The sequence below is a fragment of the Truncatella angustata genome (genome assembly GCF_020726525.1).
Source record: "Truncatella angustata strain MPI-SDFR-AT-0073 chromosome Unknown BKA67scaffold_3, whole genome shotgun sequence".
Classification (NCBI taxonomy): domain Eukaryota; kingdom Fungi; phylum Ascomycota; class Sordariomycetes; order Amphisphaeriales; family Sporocadaceae; genus Truncatella; species Truncatella angustata.
The window spans coordinates 202,157-226,658 of record NW_025763383.1 but is presented as its reverse complement, the minus strand read 5'-3'; the positions used below and the strand labels follow the sequence as shown (position 1 = coordinate 226,658).

Below are 24,502 nucleotides of genomic sequence, written 5' to 3'. Positions count from 1 at the left end.
ATAAATAGTATGACGTGAAACAATACACACACTGAGAAAATCATTCGCGACGGTGCTGATCTAGGTTAATGACGTGAGTATTCGATCGAGGCAGCAGTACTTGATACATGATGGCTCGAGTGAATGGCCCTTCGAACAATAGATAAGCAGGTAAACTTCATGACCATACGGCTATCATGAGTCAGGGACCATGGAGTGTTTCCGGCAGAGTCATTTGTATAGGTGTAGCTTCTGCGTGTGGGAACTGTTGTGCTTGATGAGCATGCAAGTTGGGTGGTTTTTTATTACTACTAACTTACTGGACTTGACTTTACTTGAGGTGTGCCTGGGCACATGCAGGGCCACAGGCAAGGCACCCGACACAGGCACAAGCACCAACCAGGCTGTCAGACACCTCCACCATTGGTGCTAAACCGCCTAACCTAGTGCAAGTTGCTACTGTAGCTAGTGATGGTGGGCCCTGCAAACCCTCCCCTGCAGCAGCCTCCAGCCCGGCTGGCTTCAGCTCCATTTCTGGGCACCAAGTATCCATACGAACACGTTCAAGGTTCAATTCGTACCTCAACAAGCTGACGAAAGTTTATGACCCGACCACCAACCACGCGCTACGACCCTGAAGAAGACGCTTCGACCGCGACATCCGTCTTTGGCTGCGAATCCGAGTCGGTCTATTGCTCATGCATCCGTCGTAGAGGCGGCGACATCTGCGTTGAGAAGCCATCATGGCCGACGTGTCCGAATATACAGCCGGGCTCGAGGCCTCGGAAGCTCAAGCTGCATCCGCGGAGAAGCCGTCTGCTACGTCCGCTGCTGTCGCTGAGAGTGCCAACAAATTTCAACATGCCATATCAGCATGGAGGAGTAAGCACCACGAGTAAACCCAAGCTTGGGTCGGTCCTGGGGGACTAACAAACATCTAGACATCGACTTGACCACTCTGGTCTCGACCCTAGACAACACAGCATCTGAAATTGTCGCCTACCAGCGAGACTCGACAGTCCAGCGCAAGGACCTTGCTCAGAAAACAAAGGACTTCAGGAAACTAGATGATGCCAACAAGTTGACCGAGATCAAGGCTCTTCTCAAGGGTAGGCGGCTACTAATCTGGCATACACTACATTCCTCCAGCATGCTGAACTTCAGCTGACTCAACTCTTGTTCAGCCTACCAAACCTTTATCGATCTTTTGACCAACCATTCGAAGGCCACCAATTCGTCTTTCCTCCAAGTCTATTCAGCTTTATCCGACGCGCCAGATCCATATCCGTTACTAGAGGCTTCGGTAGACTCCATGCTGGTTTCGGAGGACACCTTACCCAAACTTACCGAGGAGAACCAACATCTCCAGAAGAACATCTCCAAACTCACCTCACAGCTGGAAGAGACAGAGTCGAAATGGCAATCCGAAAGCGCGGCACGGAAGGAGCTGGAAACCAATTTGGAAGGCAAAGTCAAGGAGGTCGAGGCATCGTGGAGCGCAGTCCTGGAAGAGAAGAAGGACAACTGGGAAGCCAAGGAGAAAGCGTTGGAGGAGAAGGTTGAGAACCAGGAGAGACTAATGACGGAGATCAAGGCCAGCTACGAAGTCAACCAACGCCTCAAGGGTTCGGGAGATGCTGAATCTGAAGGACAACGAGGCCACGTCACCAACGCCGAGCTCGAAATGGTCCACGCTGATCTCGAGCGAACGAGCGCGAGACTTGCCGAGGTCGAAGCCCGGAATGAGCAAATGCGATTGGAGCTGGCGCAAGCCAAGTCACAGGTAACTACTCAGGCACCAGCACTCGAGGATGACCCAAGCTACATGCGAATGCGCTCCGAAAACTCATCTCTCATCCGAAAATTGGACTCGGCGAGGTTGGAGAAGGAAGCTTTCAAGCGAGACATGAACTCCAGACTCAGAGGCCTGGAGAGAGAAGTGGGTCTGCTCAAAGAAGACCGAGATAACCTGAAAGCAAAAGTACAAAAATGGCACGACTATGATGATGTGAAGCAAGAGTTGGAGGTCCTGAAGAGCATCGAGTTTGCCACAGGGGACGATGACGACGCCTTGGTCGCTGACGCGGATTCCAACGGGACAGCTGTCAAGGGCAAAGGAGATACTCTCGAGCAGCTGCTATTGGCTCGAAACAAGAAGCTTAGCGACGAGCTGACCATTCTGCGCGTATCTCACCACGATCTTCAGGCCCGTCTGGAAACCCTCCAAGAGGACATGTCGAGGACGAATGCCGATCTGGAGAGATCACAAAACCTCAATACACAGCTTGAGAACGATTTGGCCAACCTCCAAGCAGAAGGTCAGAATGCATTCCCGTCAGGAGCTTCCATAGCTGGCACATATGCCCGTTATGCGCCTTCCTTGGCGCCGGGCAGGCGAGGAGGCCGGACCTCGCCAACCTCTTCCATCATATCCGGGTTCAACCCTCGCGACGGTGGCGGGGAAGCATACGGAGGCGGATCGGGCATGCTACCAATGATCACTGCCCAGCGAGATCGGTTCAAGCAGAGAATTACACAACTCGAGAACGAGTTATCCGAATCGCATCGCACGATATCACAGTTGCGATCGGAGACAGCGGCATTACAGAAAGATAATCTGCAGCTGTACGAAAAGACTCGATACGTTTCGACATATAATCGCGGAACCCCGTCGGCCTCCTCGTCCTCTGCGTATTCTTCGAATCCTAACCCCTCGACAGTAGCGATAGGTGGCACAGGTAACCCTGGTATGTCGCTAGATAGATACAAGAAGGCCTACGAGTCCAACATATCACCGTTTGCGGCCTTCAGGGGCCGGGAATCGGCAAGGGCATACAAGCGTATGAGCTTCCCCGAGCGTGTGGTTTACTCGGTCACGCGGATGGTGCTCGCCACCAGGACGAGCCGGAATCTGTTTGCGGCGTACTGCGTGGCGCTGCATTTGCTCGTCTTTTTGTCGCTGTATTGGATGGGCACTACAGAAGCCGAGCAACACGCAAGCAATCTGAGTCAAGGCATTGCAGGTGCTGCAGCACTGGCAGGAACGGCTGGTGGCCAAGGTGTTGACACCGGTTCAGGCCATGGGAAATGGGGTGAAGAGTCGACTGACTTCTAGGACACGATTTCTTGGTAGATGACGGTCTATATTGACGCAGAATAACGAGGATGATTCCGAGTGTTTGGTCTAATGGCAACTATGCACACGGGCTGAGGCTTAGAACATGATACGTACATCATTTTGACTAGAGTTCAGTCTATCATGACTCTTGCTATGCGGCTATATCAAATCTCCCAGGAGCGCACTTGTGGGTGGACACTCGATGTACTATTAATGGATTGGAATCTTAACGTTGCCGTTGATAATTGTATGCTGCTCTGTAAATTCGTAAACGACATTTCTGGTGCAGAGGCGGAATCCATTGGCTCTCAACGACTCGTAGCGAACCGCGAGCAGCCCTCTCTGCATCTCAGATTGCCACGCGGCGTATTTATCTTGGTTTCTCCAGGAATTTACGAAAAGCATAAGCAGTTCCCACAAATGGTTCTCCGCCGAAGAAGCACTCTAACGCTCTCAATGTCCTCGATAGACGCTTAGTAGGGACTGCTAGCCGGGGGAAGACTGTCTCGCCTGAGCGGTGGCCTATCAGCAGCCCTCGACGGCGCGGAAAGGGCCATGAGGCTCTCACGCGCACGACATCAATCAAGCGGGGGGTCCTCGGGGGAAAATAAGGTAGAACGAGCGAGACGCTTGCGAGACCTGCCTACATAGGAAAGCCAAAATCGATATACCAGGCTCCCGCTTCGTAGCACAAGCAAGGTCTGCTGAAGAAATCAAGATGCAGAGCCAAGATATCCGGGGCCGCTCTCTTGATTGGCCAGCCAATGAACGGGCAAATTGACTGAACCAGGCTTGGTGCCATCAAGTCCAGGTTAATATAGAGTTGACAGGGTTGCGCGCTTGTTGCTATTCTCAGCTCGTAAGCGCCCGGCCCAACGCCCGTTGAGACCCACTGCTCCATCTTCTTGCAGGAGAATGGTCAATAATCCGGGCAAATTTCACGATGGGCTGGCACGCGGAAAGCATGTCTTCCATATTAACCCACCTTCTAGATCTTCGGACCTGGCATCTGCGCGTCCTGGTTGGTCAACATCTGGTGAAGAAATGCTTTTTGTGCTCCCCAAACTATTGCAAGATCCGGTTTTTTTCGTGGTCCTTGCAGCGGAGATGCTGGCTCTTCCCGCTGTAGCATTGGAGCGGCGGACAAATGTCGACATGCACGTTATCAAGAGAAGGTGGCTAAAGACTTTTTCGACACGACCACGCACTATATGCATGCAGAATTCGAGCAAAGTCTACCCGATGCTGCTGACAGCCGATTGCTGGCGCGCAATACCTTCCATGAACTCTGACCACTGCATGGCTTTTTGTGACTACTGCAGTTCAGTCCCTCCCAATCATCAACACGACCTGATGCTTTGCGTTGCGCATTTGCTTAAGCGAGCGACGGGCGTTTAGGTGGGTTAGACTAGTCTAGTAAACAAACTCCTTCGCTTTGACAGACTGGCAAGCGTTATAATCCGCCTGCTTTGCCGGGCCGGCGGAAGCCTTCAGCTGTCGTGATCTGGTAGCTGGCATTCAGCGTACGGGCAACCAGACCCAAGCTTTTAAAACACCAAGCGTTTTGCCGCTGCACGCCCTCCTGGCAGACTAGACGAGGAAAGATTGTGTATGCTCCAAGAAGTGGCTGACTGGTAATAAATTGGGCGGTCTAGGGAGAGGCGGCCCTGGCGCTTGCATGACGGGGATGGGTGGTGGTGTCGACCACTCATGGGCTATCATCAGCCTATTAGCCCATGTCGCGGACCCCTAGCTGCAGATCGCTTGGCTCTTCCAGACAATCATCCATGTCGGCTACCCGTTTCTCCATGACAGGGGGGTCTAAATCCAGCATCCAATAATCCACTCCCGCTGCGTCTAGGTACTCTCGCCGGCTTGTCCTCCCATGGCGACGTTGCCCAGGGCGGCTGCAGAAGATTGGCTTCTCGATCAGCTGGTGTACCACACATACCAGAAAAGGCTGGTAGGTACATGTATACCTGACAGACTCTATTGCAAGACCGATTTGGGTCCCTGCAGGTGTGGGTGGTTCAACGCCGTGCCGCTGGCATTCTTGCATCCATTGTATAATAAAGATATCTCGTCCCACCCCTCCTGCGATCAATGCTGAATTTCAGTATTACCCTTCTGATACGATTTACCTCATATACCCAGGTGGTGAATCATTTCCTTTTCGATTTCCTTACTCTTGATTTCGTCTTGTGATTTCGGTTTTCTTTAATCATCGAGTCTTTTAGTGCAGCAGGTTGCTTGGAGATTCTTGCCCTCGATTATCACAGCAAGAGGAAACAAAAACGACTAGCAGTTATTCGACCCGTTCTTCAATCCGAATAACCAGACTCGCTTCAACCTCGAGACTTCTCGAAGGCTTTATCTGCGGGGATCGAAATAAGATACACCTTCTACACCTCCACGACACATCCCAGACACATCAAAATGCGTCCTTCGACACTGCTGGCCGCGGCACTGGGTGCAATCACGACCATCGCTGCTCCCACGTGGCCGTCCCTGAACACCAACGCTGCCCAGCCAGGCTCGCTTGACACCGTCTCGGCCTACTTCAATATGCTTGCGACGAAAGTCCAGGAAGGTCGACAGATGGCAGTAGCACCAGTCTGCGACCTCTCGACGGTGAAGTTACCGGAAGGTCAGCAACGTCCTCTCACCTTGTGGCGAGAACGAAGTATTAACATCTTATAGCTCCCGTACCTCTACCATCCGTGAGTGCGGGCTTGACATTGAAGCACGTCGCCGTTGGCCGCGGCACACAAAACTACACATGCGACACCACCAACTCGACAGCGGTCCCCGTAGCAGCCGGAGCCTTGGCAACCCTGTTCAACGCCAGCTGCATCGTATCCAGCTATCCTGATCTGGCCAACATGATCACGAAGATGGCGCTGCAGTTCACCCTCACCGCAGAGGAATCGAGACTTGGGCCTAGCAATCTCCTCATCTCGGGACAGCACTACTTTACCAACGCCACAACGCCCTTCTTCAATCTGGACCGACCCAACCTGCAGCTCGGTGAGGCTCCCACGCAGAAGCTCAACGCGACCAATGCACCCTCCGATGCCGCCAAGGGACCTGATGGCGCTGCAGCAGTTCCATGGCTGAAGCTGTCGACTCGCAATGGCGCCACTGGTGACCTACAGGAGGTCTACCGTGTTGAGACGGCAGGAGGCAGTGCACCAGCGACCTGTGCAGGCAAGACTGCTACGTTTGAGGTGCAATACTCGGCACAGTAAGTCATCACCTGCTCGTATCCAGTTTCTCACAAGGACCGTGACACTAATGAATGGTACAGATACTTCTTCTTCGCGGGTCCCAAGCCTACATAAAGTCGCCGGCAATCGCGACCAGAGGGCAAAATATTGGGGACAAGCTTCTATCGAAGTGTAAGATACGGCAAAAGGGTATTGTGCATGGGTGGTGCGCCATGGAATTTCTATAAACTATTTCCTTTTACGCGCCTGGCGTTCAGGTGTTTTGAGGCTTTCCCGAAGCAAGTATGGGAAGCCGTCAGTATTGTGGAGGAAACGAAACATATTACTTTTAGTGCTCTAAAGGCTGGAACTATATTCTGCTTCTGCTTGGGTTGACGATGCGAAGGTCCAGTGTGACAAGACAAGATCTTGTTTTCAAAAGATCGACTCGATAATACTAAGAAATCATTCCAACAACCTCGTATTTGCTTCGTTTATGATTGTCTGCTTGCATTGTCGCTTCAACTTCGCCATTGTCAGAGTCGGCCAAGACCCAGAAAGCTGCATGCAGCATGGCCAGAGTAGTTCGTCTGCAAGTCAGCCAGCTGTTGGTTCCGATTGAGAGAAATCTGAAGCTGATCTCGAAACAGGGCCCTTCTGGGTGTGGGTAGCAGCGGCAGCCCCTTCTTACCTGGCGAAGATCGCCCCCATGCACGCCATAGTCCCGAAGCAGCCTTTTATTACACACCTGCCTCTCGACATCTATAGCACACACCAATATAGCTTTTTGGAAGTCTACGCTATGTCTTTGGAGTAGTTACTAACATGTAACCTATGAACAACGATGACGAGGTTTCCCCCCTCCCCCGGAAATCAACCACCCATTTTTGAGACATTGGGACTGCGCCGTTGGTTCCTGGGCACCCCGACGACCACTTCTTCAGGCCCCCTGTCAACTTTATTCCCGGATATACTAGACTAGGCGCAACCGGGAGTCTTCATCCCATTGCTGGCTGTCTTCTGTCAGAGAAGCATGCGCTCTGAGACATCACATTGGTTCCTGCATATCGGCAAACCCGTCACACTTCGGCAAGCCGACTATCGGGCTTTGACTATCCCTTGTCCCATGAGAGGGGTGCGAGAGGTTCTGCTGCCTTGCGCCGAAGCTGACGAGCAGTATGTTCTCTGGTCCTGGGCACAGATCTTTTCTTATTTCACATGCATTGTCGACGATCCAGACACATGTTCAGGGACATGGCCGACCTCTCAACCACGCACAGAAACTCGGACTATACCGCCTGGCTGGATATGATCCCAGGGGTGCAGATGAGGTGATCAGATTCATGAAGCCTTGTTCTGTGTACGACCGGCCCTGCCCAGACGCAGTCAGCTCTGCAAAACCCAATTCCCACAGCGGCCTGTCTTGGGCTGACGAGATCCGATCACAGGCTCTGAAACGCGAGCCCTTTCCGATTTGGTTCATTTCGCATACCGTGTTCGTCCCAGCGGGATGGTAGTGCACAGATCGTCGTGACTGGCGGACTGAAACACTATGCACCTCCCCAGCCGAGGTGGAATTTTAGACTTAGCCTATTGTGGATCCTAGTATACGCCGACCTTCCTAGGCAAGCTGACAACGGGGGACACTTTATCCCCAAGGCCAAGAGAGCACGGCCATGTTTCAGGAAGGATTGGGCCGTGCATGCAAATGGAGAGGACCTGAAACCCCGTCTGAACTCATCACAGGACTCAAGTACCGGCGGAAACATTCATGGTATAGACGCGGCGGGCCGGGTCGCATTCGGGCTCCGGGCTGGAGATATGGGGAAAGCGAGCCCCGACTTCAGCAGTGTCGCGACGTTGGTTCAGACTGCTATACTCATAGGTAATAGCACGATATCGACTTGAGAGACTATCAAATTCCTGATTTCTCGTTCGTCCCGAGAAGAAGAAGAAACAAATCTTTCCAAGGGGAAACCAAATTTCTTTTCAGGTCTGGCATGTTGAAGTGGGGTCAAATATAATCACTATTACTATGTAACTATGGTACCATCGCAGCCTAAAAGTGCGACTGTCAGTTCAAAGAGACCTCGATCCCTGACAATAAACAACAACCCGTCGAAGATCCCATGGGGATCCCGCACTGGGCATCCGATAACTAGGTCAAGGCAGTCGTTTCGTCAGAAATCCTTCGCTCCAGAACGTCGGGTCCCTTCCTGTTAGCCTCTCGCGTTGTGGCGTCCATGCATCCCCTGCCCGCCAGGAGGAAGCTGAAACATTGGAAACAACTAGCCAATACACTTACACCGTTTGAGCTGCTGCAGGAGCTCTCGATGGCCCAGGTGGCTAAGTAAAAAAGATGTGATCTTCTCAAAGGTTATTTTCAAACCTAGACTAGTCTGAGCGATGGAAGGGCACGCCAAAAGGTGGTACGATCTTGTTTGATTTGGTGGTTGGCCCTCATGTTTCAGGATGCCTGTCAACTGGACATGCACAGAAATCCTTCGGCTGCTGTTCGCCGAGCCGTATACACAATCGTAACCACATGGCAGCAGCATGTCTAATGGTGATTCCAGCTGTATGGATCAAACACTTCTGGAGTGCATATGGGAATTGTCAGATAGCAGAACATGCTGGGTTGCAGTATCGAAACAAGCGCGACCATCGAGCCTGCACCGCGCCTGTTGCCCAATAGATTGGAAGTTAGTATAGCTCGTGTGGGCTAAATACTGCACTCAGCGTCTGCGCAAAGCATACGGCATCATGGCTCCGATAAGATTGGGCTAAATGCCAGAATAGTGGCTCAATCGCAAGCTAGTTAAGGGTATCTTTCATTGCTGTCTTGTCGATGGACCTTGACAAGCGCTGGCTTTGGCGGGATGTGGGTTTTGCGGTTTCGAGTATCAGCCCTCCATCTCAACATCTTCAGCACCGCCCTTTCTCTTGCTCTCAAGACGCCTCTTGGTTGACTCCTTGGCATCCTCGATCCACTTCTCATATGCGCCGTCGCCCTGCTTGAGTTTCTTCTCGACGACGCCTTTCATGAGGGCACCAGCGAAGCCGACGAAGTTGTGTCTCCTTAGGGCATTCTCGAATTGCCAATCCCTGCGCTTGCGCTCTTCCCGCTCCAACATGTCCACGTCCCCAATCTCGCGTGCTTTTATCCGCAGGTCCCGCACCATAGCCATGAGGTTGAACCTGATCTCGGTGGTGTCGTAGCGGTTTATTCTCTTCTGTAGCACATCCATAACCTTGGTTGGGAACTCCTCGGATGTACATGCGCCGTGGGTGATGGGTGCTGGTTGTAGACCGTCCAGCTCGTATAGTGTGCCGTTGATAGGTGTGTAGGCGATGAAGTGGAAGGCATCCTCCGTCTCGCCGCCGGTGCGCTGTGTCTCGTCGACAAAAGGGCTGCTCTTGGCAAAGCTGTTGTGAACGTCGCGGATGAGCTCCGAGTTACTGAGGGCTTCACCGCGGAACTCAGGTGGGAGCATCATGGTGAACTCCTTGAAGTCGCGCAAGGAGGAGCCGATGTCCACTTCGCCTTCCTTGTTTAGAAGGCAGGATAGGAGAGCCTGGGTGCCGCAGGCATTCTGTATGGTCTGGGCGGCGAAGAAGTTGCTCTCGGCAGCATCGCGATCAAAGTCGCCGTCGAGGGGCTTGTCGGTTGACGTGTAGGGCTTGTCGGTGGGATATTTGAAGAGGAAAATGACACCATAGACTGGGTACAGAGATGCCAGGGCATCGGGCTCGAGGGTTAATAGCTCTTCGAACTGGACATCCTTGACCCCGAGGTTGTCGAGCAGATAGGTGAAGACGCCCTAAATGCAGTTGTTAGTATGTACCTCGAGCGCATTCGAACAAGCTGGGCATACAGCATCCGACTCAACTAGGAGATGGGGTCAGCAGGGCAATAAAAGTATCATGCAGTGCGCATTACTAACTGGTGTTCCATCCGCCACTCATCTCAGCAACCTGTGAGCTGCTTCAGCTCAGCGAAACCAAAAGATGGTATACAATGAGAAGGTGCGTCTGTATGTGGAGGCGACGAGCCTTCGTCGACTGAGATATTGCAATAGGTTTTCCGAGGTAAAGTGTTCGGATTTGGTCGTCGTCGTTCTTGGAAGAAGGAGCTTCCGGTGTATGCAGCAGCTTGAGGCCAAGAAGATTGAAAGCTCTGATGGGATACGTAATGACTGGACCTACACTCTAGGGTTGCTGGTGCTTGCGTAACCAGAGCTCCCAATAAGCTCTATGCAATCCACTTCTGTACGGTGAGCTATGTGCTGTATGAGCCTCTGTGGTGCCTGTCGGTGATAAGATAACGCTATAATTAGTGACATTGGCAGCCCTCCCGCAGCATCTTTAGTGGGATGAGGTAACATTTAACGTCCAGCCTCGCCCTTACACGGCAAACGCCAGGCCACTAACTCACGTACTTTACAGCCCCCCCCCCCAGGTCACAGGCTAGATTTAGTTGTTCACCTCTTTGTCGCCGCCGTGATAACTATCAACTGCAACTCTCTTTCATAATGGTGTTGCGACAATATAATGGCTTCCGATGCGCAAGATGACGAGCGCACTCAGGGAGATCCAATCCAGCCAAATCTTGAATCTGGGCCTTTCGTCCTCCGCAGTCTGTTAAACGACGTCCCGCTTTCAGCCGACGGCGCGACGGATGACGATGTCAAGATCAATTGCGTCGATTACCTAGGTTCGCAGCATTCACACCGTCGCCCACGTACTCAAACATGAATCCTAACTTGCCTGCCCCATTCTTGAACAGATGGCAACTTATATGTCGGAACTTCTGCCTCGGAGCTCATTCACTTCGTCAAGATCCCTCCTGATCCCTCCGACCCATCTGCCGTCCCCGTCTTCGTCCAGGCCTCGCGACTCCAGCCCGCGTACGCAGAGACCCCAGGGTCCTCGAGCAGCTCCAAGCCTGGTGTGCAACAGATCTTGCTGTTGCCCCGAGTGGGAAAGGCATGCATACTGTGCAACTGGACCGTCACCTTCTATTCGCTGCCAGAGCTCAGCCCCGTCTTCAACAACACCCAGGTAAAGAACTGCAACTGGATCGGTGGCCTCGATCTTAACGAGCTACGCGACGACTACCAACATGCTGAAGGCACAGGTGTCACCATATTGCTTTCTCTGAACCGCAGGATACAAGTCGTCAAGATAGGCGAAGATGCTCGCGGCTTGAAGAAGATCGATGTTCCTGCAACGTCCCTCACAGTGAGACGAGATACGATTGCTTGCGTCGCCGACTCTCGGAATTACTCCCTCCTGGAAATTGAACGACAACTGAGGATCCCCTTGATGTCAATATCATCACTCGATGATGATCAGCTAGCCGTAGGACAAACCCAGGATGTCTCGGGGAGTGAAGGTGGAGGCATAGCCCGTAGCTCATCTTCAGCCGGCCGAGCCCGTCCCGACAACGAGCGCCACGGGGTTCAATCCCATCGACGAGGAGCGAGCTTGGGAAACCTGCTCTCTGGGAACAGAAAGCAGGAGCAGCCTCCCAAGGATCAGGAGGATTCCGTCTTCCAGGAACCACCAGAGCCGACCGCCAGTCCAAAACCACCAGAGCAGCCCCAAAGCAGGGATGGCACACCACAGCCCCAAGCAGAAGGGTTGCCTCAACCGACCGCAACCCCAAAGTCGCGCCACGTCTTTTTGAAGCCCCACATTGTGTCGCCGACGCCAGAGGAGTTTCTTTTGGTCACGGGAACCGGCCCTCTGGAACCGGGCATAGGTATGTTTGTGAACCTTGACGGAGATCCCACGAGGCCCACCATCGAGTTCGATCGATATCCTAAGGAGATTGTCGTCGACGGTGGTGTCTCGGACTTATCGTCTTCCCGGCCCACTCTGGACGAGGAGGAGGAAGGATATGTCTTGGCCTCAATGGGCAGAGAGTTCGGGGATGGTATCCATAACGGCCTGGAGATCCAGAGATGGGATACTGACGGGTCTCAACCCGAGACTAGCAAGTATTGGCTTGAACCGCCCAGGGCTGGCTCGCATACTGTCGAGCCTTCGCAGCCCATAGGCGTCCGATCTTTGATAGGCTCAGATGAAACTCACTTTCAAGACATCGTGAACAGACTCTGTCAGCAGCGGTTCAAGCCATTTTCTGGTGGCCCAGAAATGTCGACTTTGTCTCTCCGGAGCCTAGACTCCAGAACTGCGTCGTCCATGGAGCAGGTATCAAAAGAAAAGGAGTTGTTCGAAAGGGATAATGACTCTCCAGACGACGACTCCCTGCCTGAGGGCTGGGAAAGCAGTCGCAAAGTCGAAGAAAAGGAATTCGCCCGGAGACTAGCGGGGACTACGGGGCGTGTTGCTGTATGGTCTGGCAATCAGATATGGTGGGCTTTACGCAACCCTCTCATCCTCCAGCTAGATGCACAGCTCGAAAAAGCTTCGACCTCGAAGATTGTTACAGTCGCCCAGCGACGAGAGCTTTTTAGTGTTCTTAACTCGTTCCGTGGCCGCGATGCCAAGTCGGAACTTGAGTTCTTGACATTTAATTACATCAGACAGAGAGCCGGTGTGCTCTTACTGACGAGCTTCTTACATCCAGACAAAGAACCATTCAGTGAACCAGAACTACGAGCTCTCGAAGAAGTCTTGATCGATAGCTTACTAGACCCTCGAGTTGTCTTGTCACTCATGCCAGGCGTCCGCAACGAAGTAATAGAAACCCGAAGGGGTATTTGGATATTTGGTGGCGTGAAGAAAACAGCCGAGGACTACATTTCCACGGATGCCTTCGATAAAGGCAGGTCGGGTGTGAATGTTCTGCCACCACCGACACTTCAGTTCTTGAAGCGTTTTCTTACCGCATGGAGGCGGAAGAAAGGATTTGGCAGCATCCCAGACGAGAATGAGGTCTTCCGGACGGTGGACGCTGCGCTTCTAGCGGTCCTTTTGGAGCTTGATAAATACTCACCCCCAGGCTCACCAAGAGGGAAGACGATCCGTTCCGAGCTGAACGAGTTCGTGGACAATGGCGTTGACTGCTTTGAAAGAGCTGAGACTTTGATTGAATCCTATCATCGATTGTTCGTGCTCAGCCGTTTGTACCAAAGCCGCAGAATGGCTGAAGAGGTGCTTACCACATGGCGCCGAATTGTTGAGGGAGAGCGAGATGACGGTGGAGAATTCCGTGACGGCGAACAACGCATTCGTGACTATCTTGCAAAAATCAGCAACCAGGCCTTAGTACGTGAGTATGGTGTATGGCTCGCAAATCGGAACCCTAAACTTGGCGTGCAAGTCTTCGCCGAAGAAAAGGGGCGTGCGCCAAGGTTTGAGCCGACACAAGTGGTTGAGCTTTTGCGCCAAGAAGCTCCTGACGCTGTCAAGTACTACCTAGAGTATTTGGTCTTCGGTCAAGGCCACACCATACACGTGAACGAGCTCATCACATACTACTTGGATATTGTGATATCCTATCTTGAGACCTCCTCAGAGGGTCGCGATATGTTCGCCGCGACGTACGCTGCCTATCGCGCGTTGCGGCCGATGAAACCCACCTACCGTCAATTCTTGTCAGAAAATGCACCGCCAGATGACGAAGTTTGGCAAAGCAGACTTCGTCTGCTGCAGCTACTAGGCGGACAGTACGATTATAACTCAGCTGCGATTAGAGATCGCATTACTAGTCTTGGGGCAACTGCTCCGGATCTGTTAGTGCCGGAGACCATCATACTGGATGGACGGGAGCGCAAACACGAAGACGCTTTACGGTTGCTAGTCCATCGCCTCGGTGATTACGATACCGCTGTAGCTTATTGCTTGCGTGGTGGTGCTAGTATCTACAGTATCTACCAAGCCACTCCGGTATCCCCGCATCCAACAGCCCCGGCAACTACCAAAGCGCCAAAGAGACGGGAGAGCGCACCACCCACTGAGAATGAACAGGCACGACTCTTCCGTGCTCTACTCGGCGAGTTCTTCGAGATTGAAGATGTCAGCGACCGTGTAGAGCAAACAGGCATGCTACTCGAACGTTTTGGTGGCTGGTTCGACGTTGATGAAGTCTTAAGCCTGATACCAGACTCATGGAGTGTTGACTTGGTTGCAGGCTTCCTGGTCAGGGCGCTTAGGAGAATGGTCGTTGAGAAGAACGAGACCACTGTGGCCAGAGCGTTGTCGAGTAGTCAATACCTCCGTGTTCAACATGACCTGGTTGTGAAGGTCGAGGAGAAAGGCCCAACATTTGAGGGCCAATAGAAGCGTTCAAACTAATGAATAATGCATGGATTCGCATCACTACTTCTGCTAGATCTAAATTACTTGCCACCCACACCCCCCTTGCCATGAGGTTTGGATTTGTTTTCTGCCTATCTCTACTTCACGTGCCCGCCATTTGGAAGTTTGATTGCGACCTACTTGCCGCTTTCAGAAGCTTTACACATTTTACTTCAACTCCCTACTTTCGAAGCCGTTTCTTCGTCGGTGTTTCCGGCGACCGCATCGGAAAACTCATGACCCAATACCCTCAAACGAGTCAACTTCGAACCCCACGACAAGTGGTCCCATAGCTCCGGCCTGTCCGGCAATGCAAAGACTCGCAAGCATTAGCATCATGCTCGACTTCATCGTCATGTCCATACTAATTTGTTGATGTTGTTGGAGGCGGTAGATGAAAACGCTGGTCCTCTCGATAGTATGCCGCAGCTGTGCGATATTTTATTCCAAATGTGGGATATATGTTCGTGGTACCTGTGGCGACAAACAAGAGGAAAAACGAGGGTTGAGGACGGGGAAGAAAACAATCGATTTTGGCTAAGGATATAAAACCGGGCAAAACCTTGAGTGCCGTCGCATCATGAGTTCACATCGCTTGGAAATACCAGAGAGTTGACTCACCTCGGAACCAGAGAACATTTACCACCCTCCTGACACTGGTCGTCTTAGCCGGCTACGCCATCAGTATGTGCGTGAATGAGCACCAAAACGGAGACACCCGCTACTTTATGCCACAAGTCCGATAGATTTTGGCATGAAAATGCGGCGTTATCAAAGTTTGCACGATTCTTCAGTCGTTTCAACCAGAGAGAGAAAATATGCTCTAATATATGTACAAGTCTCTGCTGATATGCTCTATATTCTACTCACTGCAAATGCGGAACACTAATCTTCTCAGCATTGGGACTAACTACAAGAAGAAACATCACTCCTCCCAAAACACGATTTTTATTTCGTCTCTGGAAATTCTTCACCGCAAACAGCCTTACCACACAAGCCCAAATATATAAGCTCTACATCACTTTACACAAATCTTCTATAAAGAAGCCCTCTTCAGTCTTCCCCGCCATTTCACCATCTGGAAATGTAACCCCTTAGGTCTCATTATTTGGGAGTACTTCTTCGCTTCTAGGGAGAAGCCCACAAACTTACCCCCGTGTCGGTCTACGGGCACCGCAACGGGATTTGAGATTCAAAACGGCCGTAACGTGAGCGGTGGATACAGGGCTTCGACTTGTCGGTCATTCATACAGACCGGATGGACCGGAAATCGCTGAGTGGAACTTTGAATATAGTGCTTATGCAAGCTGGTTACCTCACAGCAGTAAGTTCATCAAGTCTCTCTCGATTGCTCCTTCGCCTTCTTTTTTCTTCTTCTTCGTCTTTTTCAAGTTTCTTCTTTCATGATCCTGGCGCGACGTACATGGTGTTGTAGCCTTTCAAAAGGATCGCAACATTGGGCTCTATGATTCCGATGACAGAAGAATCGGCCACGGCGAGTTCGCGTCGGAAAATTCGTATACGGCCTGTCCCGTCACTCGCAACTGTCGTGAGTCAAATATGCGAGCGATACTACGCTGCTACAGAGACGATTAGCACCAGCAAAAGACACCGCCAGGATAATAGGGCCTCATCAGTCCTACTCGTGAAATGAAATGGGAGAGCACTATTGATTAACTGCGATAGTTATACCGATGTGTGTTTCGATGGTCGTTATTGATAGGTATCTTGATTATCTTCCAAAAAGAATAATTGGATTAGACGAATAGATACATGATCTGGTTTCTTTGTATTGGCTAATCTAGATCTACACTCGTTACTCTTATGGTTCCAGCGAGAATTTTGTTGTCGCTACTGTTGGAGTCCCTAATTCTGTATGAATACAGATGTCACAACGAATCCAGCGACCTCTTTCATACAGTTAAGATGATTTATAAAGCTCATACAACGTCAGTAAAATAAAAAACTCCACATGTCTGTGTTACTCCAGCAGTTTGACCTTGCCTGAATTACTAGTTTATGATACGGGGCAAAAAGAAAGAGGGGAAAGGGTCAACTAGAGCTAACATACAGGGATCGCAAGCAGTGCGACGAGCGCATTCTTGTCTGCAGCGAAGCCCTTGAGCTAGTATCACATGACCAGATTAAGAACAATAGGAAAGCCGGCGTTCCTGATTATTTACCCAGTCACCGGATGCACTGGACCTTGGGAATGTGGTAGGTAGCTCTACAGCTTCTTGAACCAATCTGGTTCAAGAATTGGATTATGTGATATGCTGATTGCAGTAGAGCGACGACTTGTCAAGCGCGTATCGTCACTGCGGGATGAAAGTAATACTATTTTGGTGGTGAACAATTTATATACAGTCTATAAAAATTTTATACAGTTTCTCTGCAACTTGGATCCTTTAGCTGGGGCAACCAGAGGCAGGGTAGTTGCAACTCTCGTTGCCTCCCGTGATCTGAACGTTCGTGTAGGAGAAGTTGGTGCAGCTGCCATCACCACAAAGAATGTAGTAGTTGTAAGCATCATCTCCAGTGACGGTACCCGTAACGTCAATGAAGGTAATGTTGGCAATCTTGACACCGTTGGTGGGCTCACCGGTCGGGCCGCCGTTGAGGTAATCCTGCTGCACATCGAGACCGTAGTCGGTGATGCCAGACATGGTGATGTTCTTGTAAGTGATGTTGTAGACCTCACCGGTAGTGTTGGAGTTGGACTTGATGCGGGCACCGTTGCTCGAGTCGACGAGCCGGCTGTTGCTGAACACCACTCCGTTGACGGTGTTGTTGCTCTTGCCGCCGATGGAGCCGATCGAGAGGCCGTGTCCTCCCTCACAGTAGACGTTGTCTACCAGCACGTTGGTACCGCTAGTGACGGCAACGCAGTCGTCCTGGTTGATAACCCTGGTGTTGATGATGGAGATGCTGTCACTGCTCGCGACGCCAAAGCCGTCACTGTTGTGGGCAGCGGCCAAGCCGTCGGAGATGTCGTTGGGCGCGAAACCGGCGCTGTTGTCCAGGTTCAGGCCGTCGATGGTCACACCACTGCTGCCCGTGATCTGGATGTTGTGTACAGGCCAGTTGACGATGTGCAGGTCGCTGACGGTGGAGCTGTACACCTTGGAGAGCTTTAACATCCAGTTGGGCTTGGAACCGCCGCCGTTGGAACCCAGACCATCCCAGTACGCAGCTCCGTTACCCTCAATCACGTGGCCCTCGGCTCCAGTGATGGTCAGGTTTGTTCCCGAGACCTGAATTGGGATGAAGTCATGGTCAGGTGTGTCACCGAAAGTCTTTTGAGATGTTAGTTAAACATTGCGCCGGAGGCATAATTCGCGGTGTTGCGACTCACGGTGTTACCAGCAAAGGTGACTCTGCTGCCAGCCTGCAACTTGGTGAGATTGATGCTCGAGTTTGCAGGGGCAAAGATGTCCTGGAGAACGATGTCTGTGCAGTTGGCGACGGCCGCAGCGATAGCCGAGTACTCGGTAACAATGCAAGCTGCAGACGTGGTATCGTTTGTATACCTCGGGTTGCAAACAGCGCGGGCAGCAACCGGCAGGGCAGCCATGGCAACAGTAGAGGATCGCATTATGATTAGCTTGGGAAGTGTCGAGTCGTAAGGAGTGGCTCTAGTTGGAATATCGGCGTCCTGGCGAAACTTGGCGATTGACTTCTGAGCCGCGAGAAAGAAGAAAACAAGAGATCGCCAAGTGAGGCGGCTTTATAAGAACCCAAAGCTTGGGTTGAATTGGATGCAAACATCAGGGGTGCCAAGAGCGATGCCAAGGACTACATGGCCAGAGCTATCCCGAATGAAATATTTGGTGTTCCTGCATTTCATTTTGTTTTTGGCCCTTTTCCCCTGCAGGCGTTCTGTTAATCCATGTTGGCGCCACTGTTTCTCGCTGATTCCCACTCTAAATCTTTATCTGCGACGGCCCCGGTTCCTCCATTGCAGCGTGCCAAGACGGAGAAGAAGGAACTTGCCGACAATCACAGTATTTCCGCCAATGACACGGTTGCTCAGCATCTGCATTCGTAGAGCCGCATCATCGCGGGCTCGGGGAACATATTAAAGTTGGGAGGGCTGAGTACGATGATCTGATATCTTCTGCTTGGAAATAAATTGTCATGAGTCGACTCTTTCCGAATCGCCGCGTGCGTGTGGTCCCCTGTGATTAATAACACCGTCTTAGACACCTATCATCCGTTATCGAGGTGGTATTCTCCAAACGACCCTCCATAATTTCTTTACCTATAAACGCTCGAGATCTGCAATATCGGTTAGACGACTCGTTTATACAACGAGACCGCACACGATTGATCACACGCTCGGATGCATGACCTGCGTAACATTATGGGCGTTCGATAGTGTATTCAGAAATACCTGCATGGTGGCAAACTGGGCGCCTGGACATCCGCTTCGACATGATCTCTTTTGATAAACTGTTACATTAGTGTAATTAGGTGCGTGTATGACAACCATTATGGGACTTCCGTAAATCGTTAGTGGATGGCACTTCTCACTCTGTCGAAAACTTTCTGGATACGGCTTGTCCAAAAATTACTGCTGGTAATTGCATAATTGAACAAGATACTATAGCGCTCATGGTCCATGTCACCTTCCCCAGCCTTACCACGCGTAAGTTCTTGTCAGATTTGAAACAATAGACAATAGGTAGATTTTAGATGACTGCCCAACATATCGCCCATAATATGCGGAGGCAAACCAAGATATACGACTTCGACCAGCGGTTCCAAGCCATCCTTTACAGAAATCCAGGTTCTTCGTATGATCTAAGTAGATATTTTCCAAAGTTGGATATCTACCCAGCTTGTATATTTGATGCTTTGGAGAGCCCCCTTGATCTCTATGGAATTGCGTGGAGGGCTCTCGAGGAATTTGATGAGACAAACCCACACGAGAGGATATCAAGTCAGTCTCAGGCTTTGCGTCGCATCAAACAGAATATGAGGTTTCTTCAGGTTCAATGATTTGACTGTACTTAGATGTAGCATATTTCCGATCGTCCGTTTATGCAGATCTTACTACCGGCTTCTCTATGGAGAATTTACTCCAAACTCGGTACCCGGGTAGCGTTTACGTGAAAACATCTTCGACGACGGAAAAAGTAGAGGGTATGGTCCGTCTCATTACCAAGATCCACGGCCGGTCCTAGCTCTTCCACGAAACCCTGGTATGCTTGAAAAAAAAAACCTAACCCATATCGGTTTCTTCCTGTCAACATTGCAATCATATTCGCTCCCGCAGATTTATCCAAGCAGTGTTATCATGGCATGAAAATATGGATAGAATTGGTTCGTTCCCTGCGTTAGTACGTATAACGATGCTAATACTTCGATCCCATGATGCCCTTTACATAATTTTCTCACTCGTTGCCCGGACGAGTTGTTTGATAGACCCTGCAACAGTCACACTATGATGCATATCATTCTCACTAGCCCAAGGACACAACTGTTCGTGCAGAGCTTGGGCTATTAAGTCCGGTACTTTGATATGCTTCAAACCTGTATGCTCAAGCCGGTGGCTCAATAAATTCAATAGAATGGCTTCAGTCAAACGTCGGACCGTGTTCGCCATTGAACCAAAGCATGTGATCTTCCCAGTTATAGTAGCACTGGTCAGTACCGATCGTTGTTTAATATATCACACTGGTATGAGAGTGATGAGGAGTTAGAATGGCGTGCGCTAGCAAAAATAAGCAGGTAAGAGAGCATTGAAATGATAATTGACGCCATCAGGTAAGGTCCGACCCCAGTACTAGAAGCAACGAATAGCTCAAGCCAACCCTCTTTATCTTTTGTAGACTCTTCACTGATAAATATCCCTTCTAAAAGCTTAATAAACGTATCCTACCTTGCTTCATCCCAGGTATTCCATGTTCTGGTTGATGAATTATTAAGTTCAGACTGCGTGTAATCCGATCTCGTGGCTCCCAAGACCTTGGGAAGTTTCTATTCAAGCATGAAATTGTCCCTGTTTTATAGAGAGCGTGACTGTTATTGATGCGATACAAGTATGCCTAAGTCATTCCCTATAACCAAAAATCCACCCGCTATCACGTCAACGACCAAAGGAATGCACTATCATATCCAGCCTCGTAAGACAAAAAACTCTGCAAAGCTTGAATTCTTTGGTACTTAGCAAGGACCCCAATCTCCATTCGAGCAGAACGAAAGTCCACTGGGGGACCATCCCACCGCGCAGTGAGCAGAGCTCACCTCCTGGTCACATTTCACCCATTCAGCGCCGAGCTCGGCTGCCCCCTCGAGGCAGGGAACACAACCACCAAGGCAATCACCAGGACTTCCCCAATGACCATTACTCCAGTACTGAAAGTGCTTCTGCTCGCAAGTCCAGTCATGCCATTGTGCTAACAGGTATCGAGTCAGTGGCCTGCGTATAATACCATAAAGAGGAAGGTAATTGCCATTTTGTCACATACGGTTTTTCTCCTCACTGTCTACACACTGCCACAGAGCAGTATTATCTTTCTCTCGGTGAGTCGGTCCAGTATAGCACTTTGGATCTGCTTGAGAGAGGCCCGCAAATAGTCCAGCGAGGAGGATAGAGGCGGCTGTGATCTTGTACATGATGAGAGTGCGGTTGACGTCTAGGGGGGAAATATATATAAAAATGAGTATTGCTAATTCTTTTCGCAGCACTCACGTATTGCTTGGTTCTGAATTAATTTGAGGCTTGATTCTTGTTTGGATGAATTGTTGTGATAATTCTGAGGGTTTATTCAGGTGCGATGACTGTGGTTTTATAGTTGAATGAGACAAGCGTCCGTCATTACACATGGCGTCGATATGTTGCACGAGTCTGTGTGTGCCTTTTTTCTTTCTGCTTTCTTTGGTAACCAAAATCCTCATGACGCCATGTCTCAACCCCTACATACAGTCGCAGTACTCAGCGTATCTCAAGTGGGACGCACATCGATGTAGTTCACAAACACCTCAGGATGGAGGATCGATCTGATATGATTAGGCATTTTTATAAAAATAGAGATAATTGGAAATATAGATGGATGAAAAGAGAGACGGATGAGAATATGACGAAGATCTTCAAGACTATAAGCATCTCAGCCCCAAAGCTGTTAGCCAATCTCGACGATTGGAAGCGCCTCATACGTAATTCCAACGTCCCGGGCATCCAGATCTAAGCCAAATCAATGCTACGTTTGCTATCATTTGGTAAGGCTAAACCCACTTGGTAGATCATGAACTCAGCGAAAGGTCCGAGCTTATGGCACAGCACAATTGTCATATGATATGATAAAAGGCGATCAATCCTTTCAGGTTGTTAGATGACCTCATCTTTCGGAGTGGGATTTTAGGAGTATTTGGTTGTAATACAGGTTTGTCTTGATGTGATATGAACTAAGAACCGAATTAGCAGTGATGTTTGGTCAAGAAGCATGTATACTCCTGTTTGGAACCGTATGATCAAAAGCGACAGACATACTAGCACGTCCGAGATATTAGTCAGGCTAGAAATCACAAGGCTTTACTAACGAATGCTTCGATATAATTGTCGATCAAATGAGCTTCAGTGGTATAAACTCCAACCATTTCAAACTCTAGTAACGTCTGTTTCGTGGTGAGCGGTGGAGTGCTGAGACAGCGAATTTGATATCCCTGCGATGGATCTACCTAAATTGTGATTGGATGTCTTAGCGGCCAACGCTACCGGTCAACGAAGGATGATGGATGATCGACTGATCAACAACCCAAAATTGCTGTTCTTAGCTTAAGTATACCACATGGCAGTTTAGTGCTCGAGGATTCTGCGGCAATGCAAATCCGTATGAGGTTAGATGAGATTATTTGTGGTGCTTGGGGGTTCGACTGCTTCATTATTCGGTCTGGAACCGAGTACATAGGATCATAACGTATATCTTAACGCGTAGAGTCTGGAGGACTCTCACGCGTGATTGTTGGATGCTGTGGGCCATACCAGTCTGCCAAGTGTGTGATAGACCCTTGCAGTGGGCGTTGATTGCCCATTTAACTACTACGATTGATGTCGCATAACATGGCCATAAGCATAAGATCAGGAACAATTAACACACCTCAATGGATCAAGCTATATCCTCCTAAGTTTAGAACATGGAGGCCACGAATCCCATGATCCCATGCGGGCGTAATTGTTCTATATTGTGTTGATCAATGCAGTTTGAGTCTAGGCACCGCCACTACACATCATGCTTCACGCTATGGTATTCATAGCCTCAGCAATGATATCGCCACGTCTACTCACATCTAGATTCTAAGCATAAATATCGACCACGGAACCGAGAAAAGTCCTTTCAATAATTATCAAAGTCATTATATCAATTACGACTATAGCACAAGTCTAAGGAACTTCGAATTCTATATCACGAGAAACATCTTTTTCAACTGTAGTCCCCTACTGTTTCGCCATCATGCAGATTATTCGCACCTTTACCACAGTCCTTGCCCTTTCAGGTTTGGGTTATGCGCATCCTGCAGATGCCGACTTTGGAGCTGTGGATACGCGCGACCTCCTACCCCGCGACGTAGACCTACAGTCAGTCTACAAGCAACTCGATTCCCAAGGAAAATTACACTGGGAAGCGGTACCAGACGGCGGCGAAGTAGCCAAGGTAGATGCTGCCGCCGCCGCAAAGGCAAGACGAGAGATCGCCGATGAGCGTGCGAAGCGTCGTCGAGACCTTACTGAGCGCGGCGTAAGTGAAGACGAGATCAACGCTCTGGCCAAACGGGACGGCACCGACCAAGTAGAAGACTCCAGCGGTAATCAGCTCAAAGCGAAGTGGTACTGCCACGGTGCTGGGGGTCTCGGGTTCACAGTTCTGCGTACTATCGGCTCTATAATGATCTGTAGAGGCTTGGATGAGTATTACACTTCTTCTGCAACGGGAAGGTGAGGCAAATTCTACTCCAGTTCTTTCTACATGATGAGTATTTTTCTTTCATTTCGTTGAATGATTTGCTAACGAATTAAACCAGGTGGTTTTGGCGATCCCCACCTCAGCAAGATAATACCAACAACGTAAAACGGGACTTGGACACGAAAGAAGCGGAAACTCTGGAAGAGAGACAAGGCGGAAGATACCTCAGAATGGTTGCAGCAGTCAACAAAGTCACGGCTGTCTCTATCAAGTCGGGCCTCTGCACTGGCCCACTAGGCTGGATCGTGAATGGGGTAGCCTGTCCGTCTGATTCCAGTACTGTATGTATTCGTTCCCGATCCCACAGGTGACAAACTCCTGTTCAGTCTCATTAGCCACTTTACTGACATAAGTGGCGTCGTTTCTAGGAAGGTGCCACTGTTGGCGGAAAAGTCAGCATCAGGGATGCCAAATCCAACTCGTGGTTTGATGGGAACGAAATAGCTGCCGTGGAAGTCTGGGCTGAAGAGACCGACCCACCAAAATAAATACAACGTAGAAATCAATCACTGGATAGAATCGCCTAGGCTTTTGAAGAATGGTGGTCGAGTTACCTCCCTAGCTTATGTTTTATAAGGAGTTCTTGTATTTGGATGGGTTGATAGTATCACTTTGGTTGCCACCTCTGGTATCTAATATCACTCTTAGCCCAAACTGCCTCGCCACCTACCTTGTTGGGAGTCATCTATTGTCCTGAGTCTTGCCGCCGGGCTCCAGTTATTCCTCACAGCATTTTGCGATTATGACTGGCTTGGAATATCTATCAAACTAGATCACAGTTTTCGTACGTAGATGTTCTAACGCATCGTGCACCTCAGCGAACTCCAGTGCCTGGATAGTCTCAGTCCAGAGGCGATTCATGAATGTGTTACCCCTGCTGGTGTACATAAAGGGTGAGGCTCTTCGGAATAGGCTCCGAATAGTCTTTTTCTAGTAAGTGGGCTGTCGACTGTACGTGTGGGGTG

At 50.2% G+C, this 24,502-nt stretch overlaps 7 protein-coding genes across 7 annotated transcripts; 4 read left to right on the top strand and 3 right to left on the bottom strand.

Moving 5' to 3' along the window:
- Nucleotides 1–722: 722 nt before the first annotated feature.
- BKA67DRAFT_515040 (CASP C terminal-domain-containing protein) lies at nucleotides 723–3,094 on the top strand (the record flags this gene model as incomplete). The annotated part of the gene is made up of 3 exons (XM_046097694.1): nucleotides 723–861; nucleotides 921–1,088; nucleotides 1,164–3,094. The coding sequence occupies 3 exons, from the start codon at nucleotides 723–725 to the stop codon at nucleotides 3,092–3,094; spliced, it is 2,238 nt and encodes a 745-aa protein (XP_045959265.1).
- Nucleotides 3,095–5,533: 2,439 nt separating this feature from the next.
- On the top strand, nucleotides 5,534–6,438 carry BKA67DRAFT_656965 (uncharacterized protein; the record flags this gene model as incomplete). Its single annotated transcript, XM_046107033.1, has 3 exons — nucleotides 5,534–5,744; nucleotides 5,798–6,341; nucleotides 6,405–6,438. 3 exons carry the CDS (start codon nucleotides 5,534–5,536, stop codon nucleotides 6,436–6,438), a joined length of 789 nt encoding a protein of 262 aa, XP_045959264.1.
- A 2,595-nt stretch (nucleotides 6,439–9,033) lies between these two features.
- On the bottom strand, nucleotides 9,034–10,505 carry BKA67DRAFT_223131 (ubiquitin carboxyl-terminal hydrolase). The gene is made up of 3 exons (XM_046095576.1): nucleotides 10,248–10,505; nucleotides 10,179–10,192; nucleotides 9,034–10,124 (listed from the first exon to the last, which is right to left on the bottom strand). The coding sequence occupies exons 1-3, from the start codon at nucleotides 10,267–10,269 to the stop codon at nucleotides 9,207–9,209; spliced, it is 954 nt and encodes a 317-aa protein (XP_045959263.1). The 5' UTR covers nucleotides 10,270–10,505; the 3' UTR covers nucleotides 9,034–9,206.
- A 349-nt stretch (nucleotides 10,506–10,854) lies between these two features.
- BKA67DRAFT_516191 (uncharacterized protein) lies at nucleotides 10,855–14,553 on the top strand (the record flags this gene model as incomplete). Its single annotated transcript, XM_046097793.1, has 3 exons — nucleotides 10,855–11,017; nucleotides 11,090–14,140; nucleotides 14,180–14,553. The coding sequence occupies 3 exons, from the start codon at nucleotides 10,855–10,857 to the stop codon at nucleotides 14,551–14,553; spliced, it is 3,588 nt and encodes a 1,195-aa protein (XP_045959262.1).
- A 2,351-nt stretch (nucleotides 14,554–16,904) lies between these two features.
- On the bottom strand, nucleotides 16,905–18,473 carry BKA67DRAFT_559192 (family 28 glycosyl hydrolase). The gene is made up of 2 exons (XM_046102376.1): nucleotides 17,927–18,473; nucleotides 16,905–17,867 (listed from the first exon to the last, which is right to left on the bottom strand). The coding sequence occupies exons 1-2, from the start codon at nucleotides 18,164–18,166 to the stop codon at nucleotides 16,980–16,982; spliced, it is 1,128 nt and encodes a 375-aa protein (XP_045959261.1). The 5' UTR covers nucleotides 18,167–18,473; the 3' UTR covers nucleotides 16,905–16,979.
- Nucleotides 18,474–20,461: 1,988 nt separating this feature from the next.
- BKA67DRAFT_644556 (uncharacterized protein) lies at nucleotides 20,462–21,440 on the bottom strand (the record flags this gene model as incomplete). The annotated part of the gene is made up of 3 exons (XM_046105851.1): nucleotides 21,045–21,440; nucleotides 20,821–20,972; nucleotides 20,462–20,482 (listed from the first exon to the last, which is right to left on the bottom strand). Exons 1-3 carry the CDS (start codon nucleotides 21,190–21,192, stop codon nucleotides 20,462–20,464), a joined length of 321 nt encoding a protein of 106 aa, XP_045959260.1. The 5' UTR covers nucleotides 21,193–21,440.
- Nucleotides 21,441–23,027: 1,587 nt separating this feature from the next.
- On the top strand, nucleotides 23,028–24,160 carry BKA67DRAFT_675017 (uncharacterized protein; the record flags this gene model as incomplete). The annotated part of the gene is made up of 3 exons (XM_046108773.1): nucleotides 23,028–23,509; nucleotides 23,596–23,818; nucleotides 23,906–24,160. The coding sequence occupies 3 exons, from the start codon at nucleotides 23,028–23,030 to the stop codon at nucleotides 24,023–24,025; spliced, it is 825 nt and encodes a 274-aa protein (XP_045959259.1). The 3' UTR covers nucleotides 24,026–24,160.
- Nucleotides 24,161–24,502: the final 342 nt, after the last annotated feature.